This window comes from Xiphophorus hellerii, chromosome 23 (genome assembly GCF_003331165.1).
Source record: "Xiphophorus hellerii strain 12219 chromosome 23, Xiphophorus_hellerii-4.1, whole genome shotgun sequence".
Lineage (NCBI taxonomy): Eukaryota > Metazoa > Chordata > Actinopteri > Cyprinodontiformes > Poeciliidae > Xiphophorus > Xiphophorus hellerii.
In genome coordinates this window covers 18,564,440-18,582,637 of record NC_045694.1, presented here as the reverse complement: position 1 = coordinate 18,582,637, position 18,198 = coordinate 18,564,440, and the positions used below count along the sequence as shown (strand labels likewise).

The 18,198-nt window shown below is 37.3% G+C and overlaps 1 protein-coding gene across 1 annotated transcript; it reads right to left on the bottom strand.

The window, feature by feature from the left end:
• Nucleotides 1–804: 804 nt before the first annotated feature.
• Nucleotides 805–17,666, bottom strand: LOC116714738 (glutamine--fructose-6-phosphate aminotransferase [isomerizing] 2-like). Its single transcript, XM_032555468.1, has 19 exons — nt 17,531–17,666; nt 16,509–16,616; nt 14,776–14,886; nt 14,506–14,628; nt 13,899–13,957; nt 12,679–12,813; nt 11,457–11,518; nt 9,724–9,803; nt 6,588–6,705; nt 6,230–6,393; nt 5,262–5,357; nt 4,976–5,073; nt 4,731–4,851; nt 4,375–4,532; nt 3,262–3,376; nt 2,958–3,085; nt 2,585–2,752; nt 2,299–2,460; nt 805–1,772 (listed from the first exon to the last, which is right to left on the bottom strand). Exons 1-19 carry the CDS (start codon nt 17,535–17,537, stop codon nt 1,728–1,730), a joined length of 2,058 nt encoding a protein of 685 aa, XP_032411359.1. The 5' UTR covers nt 17,538–17,666; the 3' UTR covers nt 805–1,727.
• Nucleotides 17,667–18,198: the final 532 nt, after the last annotated feature.

The following is an 18,198-nucleotide window of genomic DNA, read 5'->3' as shown; positions in this document are numbered from 1 at the left end:
TTTTTTTATACGGTTTGATCAACACTAAAAATGTGAATAAATTGAAATCTATACTTAAATTAAAAAAAATCCAGAAACAATGTAGACAGCCTACATGCTTCTTGATGATATAAAAAGTTGGTAATATTAATTTAAATTGGTTTCCATCTTACAAGTTACATTTTCAATAGGTTTCCTGAAGAATAATGTTAGTCTGCTTTATCCTCCCAAAACTAGTCATGATATGTGTTTGGGAACATTGTCTTGCTGGGACACCGACCTAATAATTTTCAAGTTATAAACATTCTGCTACTGATTTCAGAAGGTTTTGAATTTAGACGCCCTCCTCCATTTTTATTATTCCATCAACTGCAATGCAATAGTATCACTGGCAGCAAAACAGACCCTCAGCATGATGCTACCAACGTCATGCTCAACAGGTGGTGCAGACACTGTTCTTGCCATTTAGGTCAAATAGCAAAGCTTTTTATCTCGCTTGATGTGACACTTGACTTCTCCATGTGGAAAGCCTGCAAATCTTAAATATGTGGAGTTTTCCAATTTTTTATTTTGTTGGTTAACACTCACAATCATTATTAGTATAAAACTTCAGTGTAGATGGTGAGACTGGAGTTCCAGCAACTTTCTGTATATCAAATTTCTTTTTTGTGAATCAACAAATCAGGCTAACATTTAGCCTCTTAAAAGCCTCAAAAATACCAAAAACATTTCAAACTAAATCAATTAAAACACACACAATGAATTGTCCAATGAAGAGTGATCCATACAAGAAAGAAAAAGAAAAGAAAAAACAACTGACCAGCCTGAAAGTAATAATTCATTAATTTATTGATTGGTAGTGCTTATTTAACATTATAAAACACACAATATCAAATACAATCATAAAGATGTCAATCACGTTATCTGCTTAGCCCCTATAAAAACAAAATAAAAAAATTCTATTATATACAGAATATCATTGCCATAGGATCCATAAAAATAGTTGTCAAATGTAATAAAAATGATTTATAATAATTAGTTTTTTACTGCAGCGTTGCAGTGCTTTTTGTGCTTTTACAAATTCCCCATGGCAAAAAGAAGTAAAGAAACCTTAAAAAAAGACCTGGATGAACACCTTAGAACTGGCCTCAAAACAAAATATTTAAATTAAAATATAATTACAATATAAAAAAATAAGATTATAGTTCACTGGTTCTTCAGGCCCAGTAATTTGATGATTTTACAATGAAATTTAGAAAATGACACTATAATAACAAAATTTTTGAATTTTACAATGACGTACAACATAGGGGGAGAATTAATGACCTTGTCATAATGTACATTCAAAATCTGAGTTTGCGGTCCATATTGCACAATAGTAAACACTTCAGTGTACCATTTCCGTTCCTTACGGTTATTCATATGACAGGTTTTGGCTCAACTAACGATAAAAAGGCACAGAAGGTTTCTTTGGCTGTCAGCATTGTTGAGAATGCTTTATGGATTGTTCCATAAAGCTGTGGTCAGATTTCACATTTCTGATTTTCTGTGTCTTTTTTCTTTATAGTGCCTTTTTAAACCCTTCTTTGCTCTGCAGCTTTCTCTTTAACTCACAGTATAATCCAAACACACTATGGTCCCCATTCTTCACCCCAACCCTTCCACACACACCCGATGTTTGATTGCACAATTGCTCCGTAAATCACCCAAGGCCACATGTCTCCTCTGCTGAGCTTTGTAGACTGTAATTATTCCACAGTCACAGACTTGGCCAAGTTTCTGGGACAGTCAACCTGGAAAAAGAGAGTGTGAGAGAGCAGTTGAGAAAATTACATAAGATCAATCACTGCGGGTGTACAGTAAAATGACCAAATTTGGACACTGTATTACAAAAGGTGAGTTGTACAAGAAAGTCAAGTTCCCATGAATTCAGACATAAATCTTAACCTGGAGAAATGTACGCAACAACTAAGAAAAAGTTCCTTCTCTTTTACATTGGAAGGAAACACTGCCATTATACAACGAGTTGCAAAGCCAGTTTGTTGCCACACACCAAAAAACAAAGTATCTGGGAAAAGAAGCTTCCTGAGGCACACCTCACAGACAATGAATAAATTCACAGCCAGATTTAGGTCTGAACTTTGACATCCCTAAGCATAATGCTGCTACCATTCTGATGTCCTGTGTGTTTTATTTTTGCACCTCTATGTTTTGCTATATTAAATCGCACTGACCTACAGGAGTCGGAATATTTGAATCTGGTACAAAATGTCTGATGTATGTCAAAAGTTCTTGTGCGTAAGAAAATCTGCTACTTACATCATATCCTCGCAGGACAGCTAGGTGGAAGGACATCAGCTGTAGGGGGATGACACTGAGGATGCCCTGCAGACAATCCACAGTCTGTGGCAGCTCAATGGTCTTGTATGCATTTTTCATCAGCTCTGAATCATCCTGAGAGCACAGAAGAATGGGTCGGCCCTGTTGGAGAGAGAAACCAAGAAGTTGCACAGCGTAAGGATTACGTTTTACCACCTTGAGGGCTTCCTCTAGCAAAATGTGTGTGTGTTTATTTATTTTTTTATATATTCTATTCAGGGCTTACCGATCTGGCAGTGACCTGTTGCAAAGCATTCTGACACTTGGTGTAGCAGCCGTCACGCATGATAACCATGATGACTGGCATGTCTTTGTCGATGAGTGCCAAAGGACCGTGCTTCAGTTCTCCGGCCAGGATGCCCTCTGAGTGCATGTATGTGATTTCCTTGATTTTCTACAATAAAATAAGGAAAATAAAATTTATTGAGATTATGTTAAATATGTGATTATAAATTAATTAATGTAACTTCTCTACTCTAACATTTCTTAATATAAGGTGCATAAAAAGTGCACATATATATAGCATGTATAAAATTTATGTAATAGCAGGGAGAAATTAGTTATTCAGAGGCTACAGTACTATGAAATCCTTAACTCACCAGCGCCCCCTCAAGGCAAGTGGCGTAGTTGTACCCTCGTCCCATAACCAAAAGTGACCTTTGCTGATACAGCTCGTTGGCTATGGTCTTAATCTTCTCATCCAGTGACAACACCTTTTTTATCAGCTCTGTGAGAATGTATAAAAGTTAGTCATGGTCACATTGATATCTTATGGATTAAAGATCTACCTTTTCACACAGCTATTGCATCACACTATTTTTCTAACATGATCTAGAATCCTTATACATATTTAAAGAGTTATTTCTGTTTTGGTTTTTAGATCCTGCAATTGGTAATACTAACCTGGTAGCATCTTGAGGCTGTGAATGATCTCCAGTCTTCTCTTCTGCAGTGAGAGTCTGTCTTCACTCATCATCAGGCCAAACATGATGAGGGACACAAACTGACTGGTATAGGCCTGAAAGGGAAGCAGACACTCAACACCTGAGTAAAGACTATCTGGTCCAGTAAAAGCAAAAACAGTATCAAATTGCACAACTCTGTGTTCATATTCCTCGACCTACTCTTTTCTTAGTTAGCATTTAATTAAAACTGTTGGTTTGTGTATAAGTGAAAATCATTTGATTTGTTGAAGGCTATTCATGTAAAAAAAAAAATCTATACATATGTGGAAATAAAGCTTTTTCTCTGAAAGGAAAATGTTTATTTTAGTGCTCAGCGGTGCTTCCTAAGTATGACTTTGCTGAAAGGAGGATTCCAAATTGATATTCTATCAGTCTCATAATCTGTAGCACTGGAGAGAAGTTTACACACACTCCTCTTAAGGTTAAATGCCAGTTTATGACTGATAACTTCATTTCTTCTGAACTTGGATGCAATATTAGAAACTTGGAAAAAGGTTGATGGCAAAAACACACAGAAACTAGTATGGAATGGACAAAGGACACTAATGTTATTTTCCAGAATAGTCCTGACCTTTGGTCTGTTAAATATTTATGCAGTATGCTTAAAATCCAGGAAAGTAATCAGTTTAAATGAACTCCACCAATTCTGATAAGAAAGCTTGCCAAATATTTGGTGAGAATTATGCCAGGACCTCGTCAGTGGCTAGAAAAGCCATGTAGTTTCTCTGCAACTTGTTAAAGTGACATGTAGGCAAATATTGATGAATATGTGTGAATGTAATGTAAATAGTTTGGACAGTTTGCATAATGACTGTGTGATTAGATACAATCCACAATGAATTAAATGTGCTCCTACTTAGTTTTCAGAAAAATTTCTGGAGTTGTTTGTTTGTATGTTACTTAATCCAGGAATAAGATTAGTTCAAATATGTAATGAAAAGTCCATGATGAGCGTATGTATGCTCTGATTCAAATAGAAGAAAACCTTCAAAATAATGTAGTGATTTGAAATGTAGTTAATTACAGACTGATTATGCTGAGGGGAGTGTACCTTAGTACTAGCCACTCCTATTTCCGGTCCTGCATTGATGTGGACCCCACAGTCAGTCTCTCTGCAGATGGAGCTCCCCACAGTGTTGGTGATACCCACAGTAAGAGCCCCTCGATCCTTGCAATATCGCAGGGCCATCAGGGTGTCCGCTGTCTCCCCTGAAGGGGCGGAGAGAGTGAAACATTATAATGTATAATTATAGAACATTAAGGTCAAGCTTAAAGCAGAACTTGGCATGAAGTTGTTTCACATGAGAGGTGAGAAGTTATTTTAAGATATTTTTAGGATCCAGGCTTTAGTGACAGAAAGAAAAATGAAAAAAAAAAAAACACAACCTCGGATGGAGGTTATTTTACCTGACTGACTGATGAAGAAGCAAACGTCGTCTCTGAAGACTGGGGTGTTGCGGTCCAAGAAGTCGCTGGCCAGCTCCACCATGACGGGCAGTTCTGTCAGTTCCTCCAGGATCTGTCTGGTCTGAGCAGAAGAAAAAGAAAAACAGACGCTTTATTAGCACTGTCATGGGTATGTTCGAGTTTTGACCATGAAATGTCATGAGATCTTCTAAAGGCATATATGACAATTGACTAGCTGTACTTACAGCAACTGCAGCGTGGAAACTAGTGCCACAGCCTATCACGATAAGCCGCCTGCAGCGTTTGATCTCCTTCAGGTGATCCTTCAAGCCTCCAAGAATCACTTGGGAAATAAAGGAAAAGACAGTTTAATTTATTGGAACAGTTTATCTCGACACCTGTTTCATATTTGAAACACTGGAAGTTTTAAAGAAATAATCTACCAAATTCCTAATGATTCTAAATAGGATTTTTGCTAAGAAAGTATGAAATGATTAAAAACAGGACTTTTAAAAAAAAACATGTGATCACCTGTATTAGTCTCAAAACAAATCCGGCCTCTCATGGTGTTAACTACTGATTCCGGCTGCTCAAAGATCTCCTTCTGCATAAAAGCTTCAAAGTTTCCTGCAGAGATTAAGAAGACATAAGAACGATACACAATGACAATGAAATTTTTCTTCTTAACAAAAAAAAAAAGAAAAGATAGACACTTTATTGCTAAAGGTATTGAGACACCACTCCAATCTTTAAATTGAAGCAACTTGTCATGCTTCTGCAAACATTTGTGATAGAGTGCATCCCTCTCAAGAGCTCATTAAACTCCAGCATGGTGCCGTGCATTCATGTAATTTCCTCCGCAATTAACATTTCTTGGTCACCGGTTAGTGTTGTCATAACAAAGTAGATTAGGAACAGCAGCAACTCAACTGCCAGTGGTAAGCCCTGTAAGATCAGAGTGAATATGGGGCAAGTTGAGGCATCGTCTGTCTACAGCTGGCTGCAAACATTATGACGGCTTCAGACTAGCTCAAGAATAACGAGCGCAGAATAGGTTAGCATAGCTGAGCTGCTGCATCCAAACCTGACATAACCAGGTGTAATGCAAAGTGTTGGCACACTAGTGTTGGAGGTTGGTTCTTTGGATTGGAGAATCATGCAACTGTGAGAAATAGTTTTGGGAGGGTATTTTCTGTCCACAAAGCAATATCCTTTTTGGGATATTCTCAAAAGTTATGAGTGTAAAGCCTACTATTTCAAAACATTTGGCAATAATGTGCAGACAACATTAACTGAAAAATTACTATAGGCATAGTGTTTTCCCCTATTCAGCCAGCAGAGGGCGAGCAAGTATCAGTCTATTACATTGATCTGACCCAATATCATAGTGCAGGCACCCCCATATAAGCATTTATCTAAGTGTTACTCTCTTCTAGTGGAGTTCCTGTCAATTAAATTAAAACAAAGGCAATTTGACACGGTAGAAACAGTTTTCCAACCTTTCATGATCTGCTGCAGCTCCATCTGCAGCGTCTGAATTGCTCTCACTGGATCCTCACCGGCCTGCCGGTTAATCCTGTGGATGGAGAGTTCACCTCCTTTCACAACTGCAATGTCATCATCCTCCATGTACAACACCTTGTTAGTGTGCTCGATGATGGCACTGTGGACGCAGAAACACAGGAAGGAAGCAAATGAGTGCTGCAGCAAGCAATAGAAATGTGCACTAGGCAGACGTGCCTAGTGCAATAGAAATGTGCACTAGGCAGACGTGGGGACAGATGAGAAGGCATAATGGCTGTGAAAAGCTGAATAACATAGCTCCATGCTTAATTCACAAGACAAATTCTTCCCCACCTAGCGTCAGAGGCAAAGTAGTACTCCACAGCCCTGCCATCTTCGTTTGAGTTGATGGCGTTGGGCGAGTCCGTGCGATTATGGCTGTTCTTCTCATGAACGTCTTCCTTTATGTGACCTACATAGGTTTAATTCAAGAGTTAGTGGGTTAAATCAGATCTTTAGGAAGTAAGAAATCTTTGACTAAGTTTCCAGTTTCACTGTAATTGTACATTTACACAAAAGAAAATATCCTAGGATGTCCTTTTAGATGAAACAGCACAGAATCATGAGACTGTAGATAAAACATGTAGCAGCTTTCCAAGACAAGAGACTGCTTCATCTGCTCAAAAACTGACACTGATACATTTAAGTACAACAAACTATTACTTTCTATGATATATTCAGAACTACTTTGTATATTACTGTTTATTTTTAAATTAAAAGCAACCTTTAGAAAACTGGTGAATCTCAAGAGAGTGAACCAGGAGTTTTATACTTAGAAAAATAGTTGAAGAGCAGAGATGGTTTGGTTAGCTCTATAGATATTCAGTCTAAGATTTAAACTCATCTGCCCTTTCAGCTTAAGGAAGCAGGTGACAGAAACAAAAATTATACTGAGTTTAACTGTCACCATAACAGATTCCTTACTAATGATCCCATTAATTAAAGTCTCATTGTTTCCCACAGAAAAATTTCTGTCTCTCACGAAAAGCTCTTTCTTCTATTGTGCAGTCTTTACTCATACTTTCCTTCTTCAATTAATCAATTTATTAATTAATCAATTTTAAAACAATTCAACAACTATTATCTTCCATTACACTTACAAAACACCTGGCCAGAATTCTCTGCGTCATTTAAACAAAATAATTGTGCTGCTTTGGACTTTGCACTTCTCTTATATAGATCATTAATAACCGCATGTTCTGCTGATAAGATAGTGAAGAATAATTTATAAGCACAAGAGAAATAAAGCAAACAGACGAAGTATGCAGTTGTTTACACTGCTCACATTTACAGAGCATAACTGAGTTTGGAGTAGGCATGTGCCAATTATAAAGTTTTCAAGGTGTAATAAAGATTTTAAAATTACAGTTGCTAAAGGAAACACCTGATTAGGTGGAGTTTTTCTCTGGTTGCGTAGCGTAAAGAATAGAGCAGCATTGGCCGTCCCCAACCTGTTGCAGCACACTGCCAGTCAGGTGACAGATTAAAAGCTCCCACACATTGCCTATGCTTACAAGACTAACAGTGATAATGGGGAAACTAAAGGAATGCTGACCGGACTTTTTATGAATGGTAAAACTGTTTTAAAACTAGAGATAGGGACATACAAACAGCAGCTGGCGACCCGTAGCAGACAGGCCAGTAAATTGGCTAATATTATCTCAGTGTACTTGTCCTTCTCTAGAACAAATAGAGCAGAACACCAAGAAGGTGTAACGATCTGCAAAATAATCATGTATGCTTAAAGTTATTCAATAGTTTGTCCAGTGTTTGTTCTATATTTTTTACTTAGGTTAGTTAATCAAAATAACCAAAATAGAAGTACTACATTTAATATTTCAATATGTTACGTTTTATAACACCTAAAGCAATTTTGTTACTTTTCAGTTTTGAATAAAAAACATTTAGATCAAGGAAGACATGTTTGTTAAAGAGTTTGTTTAAATGTGGCACTTAGGGTTATCATACAGAGAGGGATCACAGTGTCCCATTCTTAAGCAAAGTAATGAATGAAGTACAGCAAAGAAAAACTCTCTTTACGGTTTACTCTAGCAAAACCTGCAGAGGTGTTCAACAGTAACTCTTTAAATAAAAACATCTTTCAAGGAAAGTCCTCCGAAAAAAGTGATTGTGTAATAATTATCATTGACCAAAAACATCTCATGTTACTCCAACACAATGTCTTTTGGCAGACATTGTGGGCTTGTTTCTGTTGGCAGCAGCAGACAAAGTTCAGAAAAGCAAGTTGAAACTTTAACCCACAGGAAAAGAGACCTTTATCCAGAAACATAAGGACATATTTTTTTTGTGTGAAGTCCATTGGTGCTGGTTTCATATTTGGTGTTTTAGTTCCAATAAAAACTCTATGTAAAGATTGTTTTATTTAATTTCTATACAGTAATGAGAAAGTGTGTTAATTTAGTTTCTTATGGACAGGGATGTATTGATCTTTCTTGAGAGAACTATCTCTCCAACCTGAAAGAATTAGCAAGAAAGCTTCAGGCCCAAACACATAAAATATATTAATGACTGACTCTATTGTATTCCCAGATTCTTCATATGAGCAGCTAAAAGACAAATGACAAATATTTGCTGTTTATTCCTGTTTGAATTTGCTAAATCTATTGTTAGTCTGTATATTATGCTTAGGATTGAGAGAACAGTACCCCAGAAACCTGTGTACAATACTTGTTTATTCTTTGCATTCCTTACATTTAACTAATGTATGTTCTTGTATTTTTTTTTTGCAGAACTATAAAAACACAATGCAAACAAAACTGCAATCACTGAATAACATTACTTTGTATAATCAATGATAATATAGACGCTGGTTTAAGAACTTGCTACATTTCAGTTTGTTTCTTATTCAAATTACTTTTGTGTAGCTTTCATTTTTATGATCTATCTAAGGAAAGGATTCATTTTAAAAATGTACCTTTTTCTTATTTAATCTAATAAAGAAAATAAATGTATTTTAATTTCACAATAAAAACTAATTTTAAAATGGTGTATAACTTTAAATCTATTAATATTTTGTATTAGTTAAGAAGGTTTTGTAGCTATAGACATATTTTATTTTGTTGCTCAACCACAAAAAGGCTCTTTGTGGTTATAACTTATAAAATGTTTTCGAAAGAAGAGTTACATCATATAACAAAATCTAAATAACAAGATATAAAAGACAAAAAAATGAAGACTGTTCCTATAGAAAATACAGTTAAAAATAAGAGAGTCTGTCCTCCACTCTTAGATTTTTTTTTAAATCAGCAACTTTTCATAAGTTGTGCAATTGATGAAAAAAACAGCTGGAGGATATTTCTAAATACAACCCATTTGAACAACTGTGATCAGGTGATGTGCTGCTGCTGAGGCAGTGAATTTAAGATGTGGTAAAAGTGGATGACAGCAGGACAAAAGGAACAGAGCTTACCACTGTTGTACTGCACAGGGATTTGCTCGGTTGGCAGCTCGTGCTCACTTCGCACACCGATGAGCAGCGGACTTCCTCTCCTGCCGAGATGAGAACAAAGCAGGCAAGGCGGAAGAGATGGAGTCGGAAAGAAGGAACGGGAGAGGGACAATGGTTAGGTTTTTTAAACACAAAGCAATGTCAGATACAATAACATGCTCTCCTTTATAGCCTGATACCTGATCATGTTGTGTCATTGTAAGTTAAAATAAAGTTTTTCCCCCTATCTTCAATTCTGTTTGTTTACTTCCTTATCATATCAATTGTACCAAATCTAATACATTTATTAACTAAAGTTTTGCAGATATTCAAGGTGTGTCTGCATCATTTTAGGATGTAAAGGTTTACACAACTATTAGTTTGAATATATTTTATCGTTAGCACTTTACTTTCATAACAGTTACTTAAACAAAGGATACTTTTGTTTAAGTGACCCCTATAAAAACAGAAATAAAGAGAGTTATCTTCTGCAAGTATGATATTAATGGATCATAACCTTTAAACAGAGCCTCACCTCAAAAATCCTCAACTATCCCTTTAATGCAAGTTTGACACCACCTGTCAAGAAACAGCAGCCTCTCCTTACTTTTTGTTTTTCTATTGTACAGATCAGTCTTTTCTTTCTGCATCAGTTTTCTCCTGGGCCTCACTAATGCATGCTCTTTAATTGTTCTAGAGGGTGTGGGATTTGACAAAGGAGACATGCAAACAGACACGTGGTCAGTTTCCAAATATGTTCTAGGTTGAAAACTATACACTAAGTTGTCATCGTCTCCACACATCATTTTCTTATTAATTAGAAATGTCTCAGTGGGTTAGAAAAATAAATATGTGCAAACACTTTAAATGGATGACTAACAGTGAAAATAGGTCAAAGAAGGAAAAGTAGAAATTAAGACAGCAGTTTTCCTGCTGGGTGGCTGATCTTTGATACCACAAGAAGGGTGGAGGCCGTTACATCAGATAATAGGCCCTTCACTCCACCTTCATCAACTATGATGAACATTTAAAACATGAAGATCGTGTGTGTAGCCATAGACTTTGCAAGCTAAAATAATTGGTTTAAATGTTTCTTTCAAGCTCATGTTGATAAACAGGAAAACCAAGCCTTTGGTTTAACCAGCAAGTGAGCCAGCAAGTTTTGCTAGATGAACTGTTTGCATAAAGCACAAGTTACACCCAACCCGTCTCAATTTACCAGCCCTACTCCCATAACTCTCCTCCTGATCTGTGACCGCTCATTGACCTGGGAATGGTATAACGCAAAAAAAAAAAAAAGTTGATAAGAAGTAATTAACCTGGTGATTTTTGCCCCTTCAGTTTCCCAGAGCTGAAACAGGAAACTCTGTAGTCTTTCTGTAAATGAGTCAGAAAGGGGGGCGTTGCCCTCAAAGCTTCGGAAGAGGCCCAGGAGGGAACAGCAGTCTGAATTGAACCTCAGATCTTAATATGCAGAACATACCAACTCACTCCACTGGACGAGGAGCTACCCACATGACCACAGCTGCCCATTACTGGAAGCAAAAAGGATTCCAGAGTAATGCCATAATTAATAAGCGGGGGCTTCGTCTCCTAATCAGTCCAGATATTGCTTCATTGTGTTAATAACAGCAACGACTCATCTGGCTGGATGGATGATATGTGAAGCCTAATCTCAGCGTTGCCTGTGAACAAGTCAGTGAGTTCTGACTAACCTGGTGGACACAGCCTCTCCAGGGTAATGACGGCTTTTGAACACGAGAGAGAAGGCTCCTTCCTATAACACACAGAGACAGAGACGTTGTGTTAACTGAACGAACATCCTAAAATAAACACATCTTACAGCTGCATGTTAAAAGAAGGGAAGAGAAGCAGGTGTCACTGTCAGATAAATCAGAAAAAAGTGAAACCTTTTTATTTTAAGACATTTGCTAAATATGAACTGGAGTGCAAAAAGAAGTAGGAATCCTCAAGGTTCTGTTTTTGGACAACATGTAGTTATTATCTAAGTTGTAATCCTCGCTCCGTGAGTACTGCTACATGCTTAAACATCTTTAAGCTAATTATAAACAATAATGTATTTCTGTGACATGCAGAAATTGTCAATTTGTATGTGTTCCATTAAGGACAAGCCAAGTGCTTTTGTGAAGCTTTTGACTAAATGACTAAAATTTCCTTGTGCATGAATGGACAAACAAATTTGTCTTGCCTCAAACACCTTTAAAATATACAAAATCTTATTTTTTTCTCACTCTGTGGGGGTTTAAAAGATGCGGGGGGTGACTTGGGGAGGCCTGGGAGTATTTAGGTACTGGAGGGAAAGTCTAAAAGCAATAGGAGCTGTATTGTATAACATCAGCTATGTTTCGAAAGTGCTGGCCACACAGCTGCTCGCGGTGCTTACTGGAAACAGAGCTGGCTGAGTGTGGGACTGTGGTGGGGAGGAAAGGGGGTATGAGTGAATGCAACAGGAAGCAAAAGGAGGGTGTCACTAGTGTAAGGTTGGACTATCTGGTTTCCATTACTTCCAGTCCAAAAATGCACGTTTTAGTTAAGCCTCACTGCAGACTGAATGAAGCTTTAAAACATTACTCACACAATAGAAAACGTAAAACAGTATGCTTCATCTAAAAAAAAAACATCTGATTCTATGAGTAATGATGTCACATGTGACTCTGTTGGGACCGCTTCCATGGAGATATTTTTTCACAATGTTTTGTTTCACTCAGTATTAAAAGTGTTTTTGCTCATATAAATATGTGTCACTTAAGAAAGAACTTTACGAAACAGAGCAAGTTTCCTTCACTTCAGCTGAGGAGTGGAAGGTTCTTGCATTAATAATGAAAAAGAGTTGAGTTTCACCAGAAGAGCAGGACATAACCTACTGTACATGGTGGTGTGAAGTTAGATTGTGGTTTTACTGTGTGAGACGCTCACCAGTTGCTGGATGACTCTCTCCACCAGTGTGGAGAATGTGATGCTGTTGTTTTCTCGATTGTCATACAGATATTTGATCAGTTTTGGGATCACCTCTGTATCTGTCTCTGACTCAAATTCGTATCCTTTGGTGATCTGAGGGACGGAAAGAAAATGGTTTAACACATGAAAATGGCGTCAGAGAATGTAAGGATTTAACTGATTTTTTCCCCCTGATAATTAAACAACACTGTATTAATCAGTCCGGAGTCTGCTATGAAATAAGTTTTTGACAAAATATGCTACCAACATGTAAGATTTTGCTGCCATTTTTAACCTCATGAACTTTTTTCACCATGTGTTAATCTTTTTTTATTGTACGTAAATGTACATGTGGTGAATGTTTTCCACCACATGTTTTGTTTTGCAGGTAGGACAGAAAGTTACATTTCGGTCTCATCTGACCAGAACACTTTCTTCCATGTGTTTGCTGTGGCCTCAAACTGAAAATGGGATTTCCTGTTGCTTTTGGTTTTGACTAACTTGTCTGAACAACAGATTCTGCCAAATGATTCTGCCAATTGTGGTACTCTGCAAGTTCTCCAGAGTACCACAATGTTCCATTAGATGTTTAAAGCTTTAAATTTCGTTTTATAACCTAACTCTGCTTTAAACTTCTCTACAACTTTGTTAACTAATGTTCTCTGACAAGCTTTTCAGACCTTTACAGAACAGCTGTAAAGCTACAAAGGTCAAATTAGATATAGGTGGGCTTTACTTAGGTGATCTTCAAAGCCCATTTTCTTGCATTGGGTTATTTTTAGAAAGAAAATGGGAGAATATTTATGCACATCACACTTAAATATTTAGAAGAATGTGAAATTTCTTTTCCACTTCACAATTATGCGCAAACCTTTGTGCTATATAACTCAAAAAACAAGATTAAGCAGTTTGTATAGTTAATAGTTCTACTTTTTTCTCCAATTTGTAGTTTTTTTATTCATCATAGTTACAACTTTGTTACTTCTTCAACGCTAAAAGCTCTGTCCTTGACTTTGTTTTTTAAAACAATATGATATAAATCGTATAATTTTGGTCTTCAGATTTCATTCAAGAAATCATCATGAAAGTTTTCCTTTGTAACCATAAGGCCTCCAGTAATAATATAAACTTTGTAGTGGAGGGCAGGTTTAATTATCGCACTAACCTGTTTCTTCAGAAAGAAATTCATGGCAACTCACCAGGTACTTCTTCAGCTCTTTGTAGTTGGTTATAATGCCGTTGTGGATGACGACAAACTCTAAAAAAGGAAACCAGACATAAGTTCTTTTTCAAGGCTTTTCATGTTTTTTGAATTCAAAACACAAAAAACTAGAGTTCAATGGAAAGCTGCCACACCTTCTCGGAAATACAAGCTTGGTGTGTGGTGAAGCAAGTCTGGCTGGCTATTTAAAGAATAATTTGGCTTTAGCACTTGCACAAAGCAACAATTTGCAATGTGCTAACAAAGTATTACTACATCGCAAAGATCTAGAAGGATAACTTACAGGATTACAACCTGTTTGCAAAATTAATGTGATTTTAGAGTGGAATCATTTTGTTTCATTTCAGACTTATGAGGAAAAGCTAAGGGACATAACCAACACACCTTAAAAAACCAATAAGACAGATGGGTGTGTCTTTTACTGCACTGTGTTCTTTCAAATAGGATAATTTTAAAAGCAGTTTTACAAGATTTATATTGACACAATTTAAACTAGACAAGCGAGAAGTCACTACTAAGGAAGGTGGAGGAGAAATTCAGTCCTTTCATATGATTGATGATCAGGTCAGGAAAGGACTTATTACCATTGTTTTTGTCGGATCGCTGGGGGTGACTGTTGACAGCACTCGGCTCTCCGTGCGTAGCCCAGCGAGTGTGAGCCAGGCCAAAGTGTGTGTGAAGAGTCTCATTGATGTCCCGGTCTTTTTCTGAACAGCAAAGAATAACATGAGAGAATAATGCTGGATGTCATCAAATTCAGCAAGTTGGTTTGTGTTATTTATTACTAAAAATGACATATCATTAAAGGGTTTTATGGAACTGCAAGAAATGAAATCAATCATATGAGAACTCACGGTAGATCTCCTCCTCCAGAGCCTTGACCTTGCCCTTCTTCTTGATTAAGCAGATACTGTTGTTGTTGTTGAGGTCAGTGGTTGTCTTGGTGGGGCCGTCTACGGCAACACCTGCGGACGGAAAACCAGAAAATGTCAAACTCAGGTCTCTGGAATGTGAGTTATGAATGCTTCCGTGCAATTATTGCTCCTTTTATGAATGACAACTCCAACTGGTTTTTACAAAACCACATTCCCCAGACATGTCTTACTCATGGCGGGCAGAAAATATGTAAACAGTGTGATAAGGCTCGAGACGCAGTAAGATTTGGCTTGTGGATGTGAAGTAAACACAGTTAAAGTATCTTTTGCTAGTTAATGTCCAAATGAGGAGTCTGTCTATCTGCAAGTGTGTCTAAGCTAAAGCAGCTCATCCTGTTCAAATAGGATGGACAAACACAAGGTGCAGTAAATATGGGTGTGTCTCTTTGGAGCTTATTAAGCATTTAGGTAAAAAAAAAAAAAACATCTGTCAGTTACACTTTTTATTCAATTGTAATTTTAACCATATAACCTAACTCCAGAATGATTGTACCTTTAAAAATTCTCTCTCAAACTATAACAGATCTGAAACATTTAATCTTCCAAACAAAACTAAATGAGTAACAACTGAAGTACAAATGCTTCAACCCTTAAAACCTAGATGAAAAGATTTGCCGATTTTTGGGCAATGTTGAAATCAGTTATTTTAATAGACTCAACCTGATAAACCAGTTTTTACACAATATCAGTTGTGAGGTCTGTTTTCCTATAACGTTTTTAAACTGATGGGGGTGTTTATGATCAAATCCTTGCAGCAACAGTCTGCTTCCTGTAGAGTCCTATGTTGGAAGACTGTGACTTTTTTCCAATTTTATGAACCTGTAGTTAGCTTCTATTAAGTTATTATCATTAATAGTTTCCCTCAATGATGTCTTAAGTTTAGAGAAAAGCTAAAGGCTAAGAGCTATTCAGAAGGTTTCAGGTGATTTAAACTATTTTAAGCAATTTAATCTGAGAATGCCCATATCAATGTGATACAATGCAGAATTTCTCTGCTAAAGGATTTGTGTTTTATTCATCAAAGTGACATTGGCTGAGGCTGGCTCCTGTGACAATCAACCTTATAAGCTGCAACTTGTCAGTGATCCAAGAATGGAGTAAATTTTTGAAGTGTGCAACATTCTGTCACTTGTGCAACGTCATCAAAGATCAGACGTTCCTCTGCTTTTCCAGGTATTGGAAAATTAGCCTGGTGGATTGATCAAGCTGATAATCTCTTTAGGAAAGTAGCTGTTCACCTCCCCAAACTTATTATGTTTACAATGTGAGGTATAGATGTTCAAGGTGTGCTAATACGGAGTTGCATCCGGTAGATATGAACATTTTCTGTTTGTGAGTTGTTTTAAATAGCTAAACTCAGCTGGAACACTCATGCCTTGTGGTCTGTTAGCCTTCCACCACTATAGGGATTTATTTATATTTTTACAAATATAAATAAATTAGTAAAAATTTATTTACAAATTATGGGAAGATGTTATGGGGGCATCTTCCCATAACATCTTCACAGAACCATGCTTCAAAGAATCCAAACCATCTCTTTAATGATTGAATTTGAGTAAGTATTTCCAAAGCTGTTTTCCTTAAAGCTTTACGTATTATTCATTCTGTGTGTGTGTTTCTGTGTAAGTGCAAGTACTGTGCAACTGTCTCACCTGCTGAATCGTACCCTCTGTACTCCAGCCTCAGCAGACCCTTCACCAGCGTCTCAAATATCTCCTTTCGGGTGCGTGGCACTTGGTAGTTCAGGTAAGCAAAAATCCCTTTCAATAAAAAAGAGAACCAGAAATATAATTCAAGTCTTGGTTGCAGAGCACAGTGCTCCTCTTTTATTCAAACTCAGGCTTGGCACTATAATTTTGCTTAATGGCATTTTGGACACATTGACTATAAATAATGCAATAAAGTCATACAAGCAGGCATTTTTTCTAGATTTCTACCTTCTATCATCAAGTACTGTATATGACCACTTGTCTCATTCAATCTTTACACACATTTTTCTTGCTGGTGTTGGAGGTAAGGCACTACACAAACTGTGAATGTATGTCAATAGGCGTGTGTATTTTCCTCCAAAATTGTGTGCGTGGGGGGTCTTAAAAACGTTTTGTGAGTACACAGCTAACCCATTGACAGGACGCACACTGCGCGCAGTGTTGGAGCAGACAGGCAGAGGCAGGGTGAGGTTAAACATCGCTGATCCTGCCTTCTTCTTCACATAAACGAGGCGAGGCTGGGGAACGGTTAAAGATTTACTCTCAGTTGTAAAAATGGTTTTGTTGTAATAGCAGACAGAGGAGCAGCGCGCACTATGTAGCCTATAGGTATTTGCCAATCAATGGAGAAAAGTTAACATCGGGCTTCTAAGTCATCTCTAAACAGGATCAATCATCTGCAGCTTCCTTGCCCTTGAGTATACAGTCAAACGACGACACTGACACGTAGCAGCTGTGCGTAAAAGTCCTTCACGCTTCAAGATCCACAGCGAAAATGTCGGAAATCACAGACATTTAAACTCAAGTTTTCATCCTTAGAATTACATCCAAATCTGAACAACAGTAGAAGTTTATCAGCATATCGTGTGTTGCTTTCTTCACAAAATGCGCGCAATAGCTTTTTTTTTTTTTTTTTAATTCAGAAACAAGAATGATAATTCACGGGTATTAAGAAGAAGACTTACCACACATGATTCAAGTTTCCTCTTCACCGCTCGACTCTTTCTGAAACAGATTTTTAGTTTTCCAGCTAAAATGATGCTTCTGTTTCTCCGCGGTGAAGTCTCGGATGTAGTGCACACTCCCCCTGGGCTTTTCTATTTAAATGCAGTTTCCTGCACAGGGCAGCTGCCCCGCCTCCTCTGACGTCTCTTATCCCATGACCTTTCAGGCCATCCTGCGTCTATCTGTCAGGTGTTCACCTCACCTGTACGTGATGATTAGCCGCTGTTAACTTTCCTGTTTCCCTCCCTGCAGTTAACCTCAATCTCGTGTTCTCAATACAATTGTAAGGTATTTATTAGATATGAGTATGACCGGTTTTTGATTGCTGTTTTTGTCGCCCAAGCTTGATTGGAGGGTGTGGAGAATTCCTCAACTTCCATTTCGTCTTTTCTTTTACTTACTTCCTGGATCTTGCTGTTCTGTAAGTATTCCTATTTGTTAAAGTTTAATAATGTGTATTTTTTTAACTTAGGTTTTTCCAATACACATCAGCTTTTCCTGAGTAGGTGTGGAGAAAATTAGTAGTTTCACTTTTTTGAAAAAGCTTCTTCTTAGGTTTCATGAACTTGAGGCAGGACATGTTGCTAGGCCATCACAGGACAAACAACCATGCATGCACACACTGGCA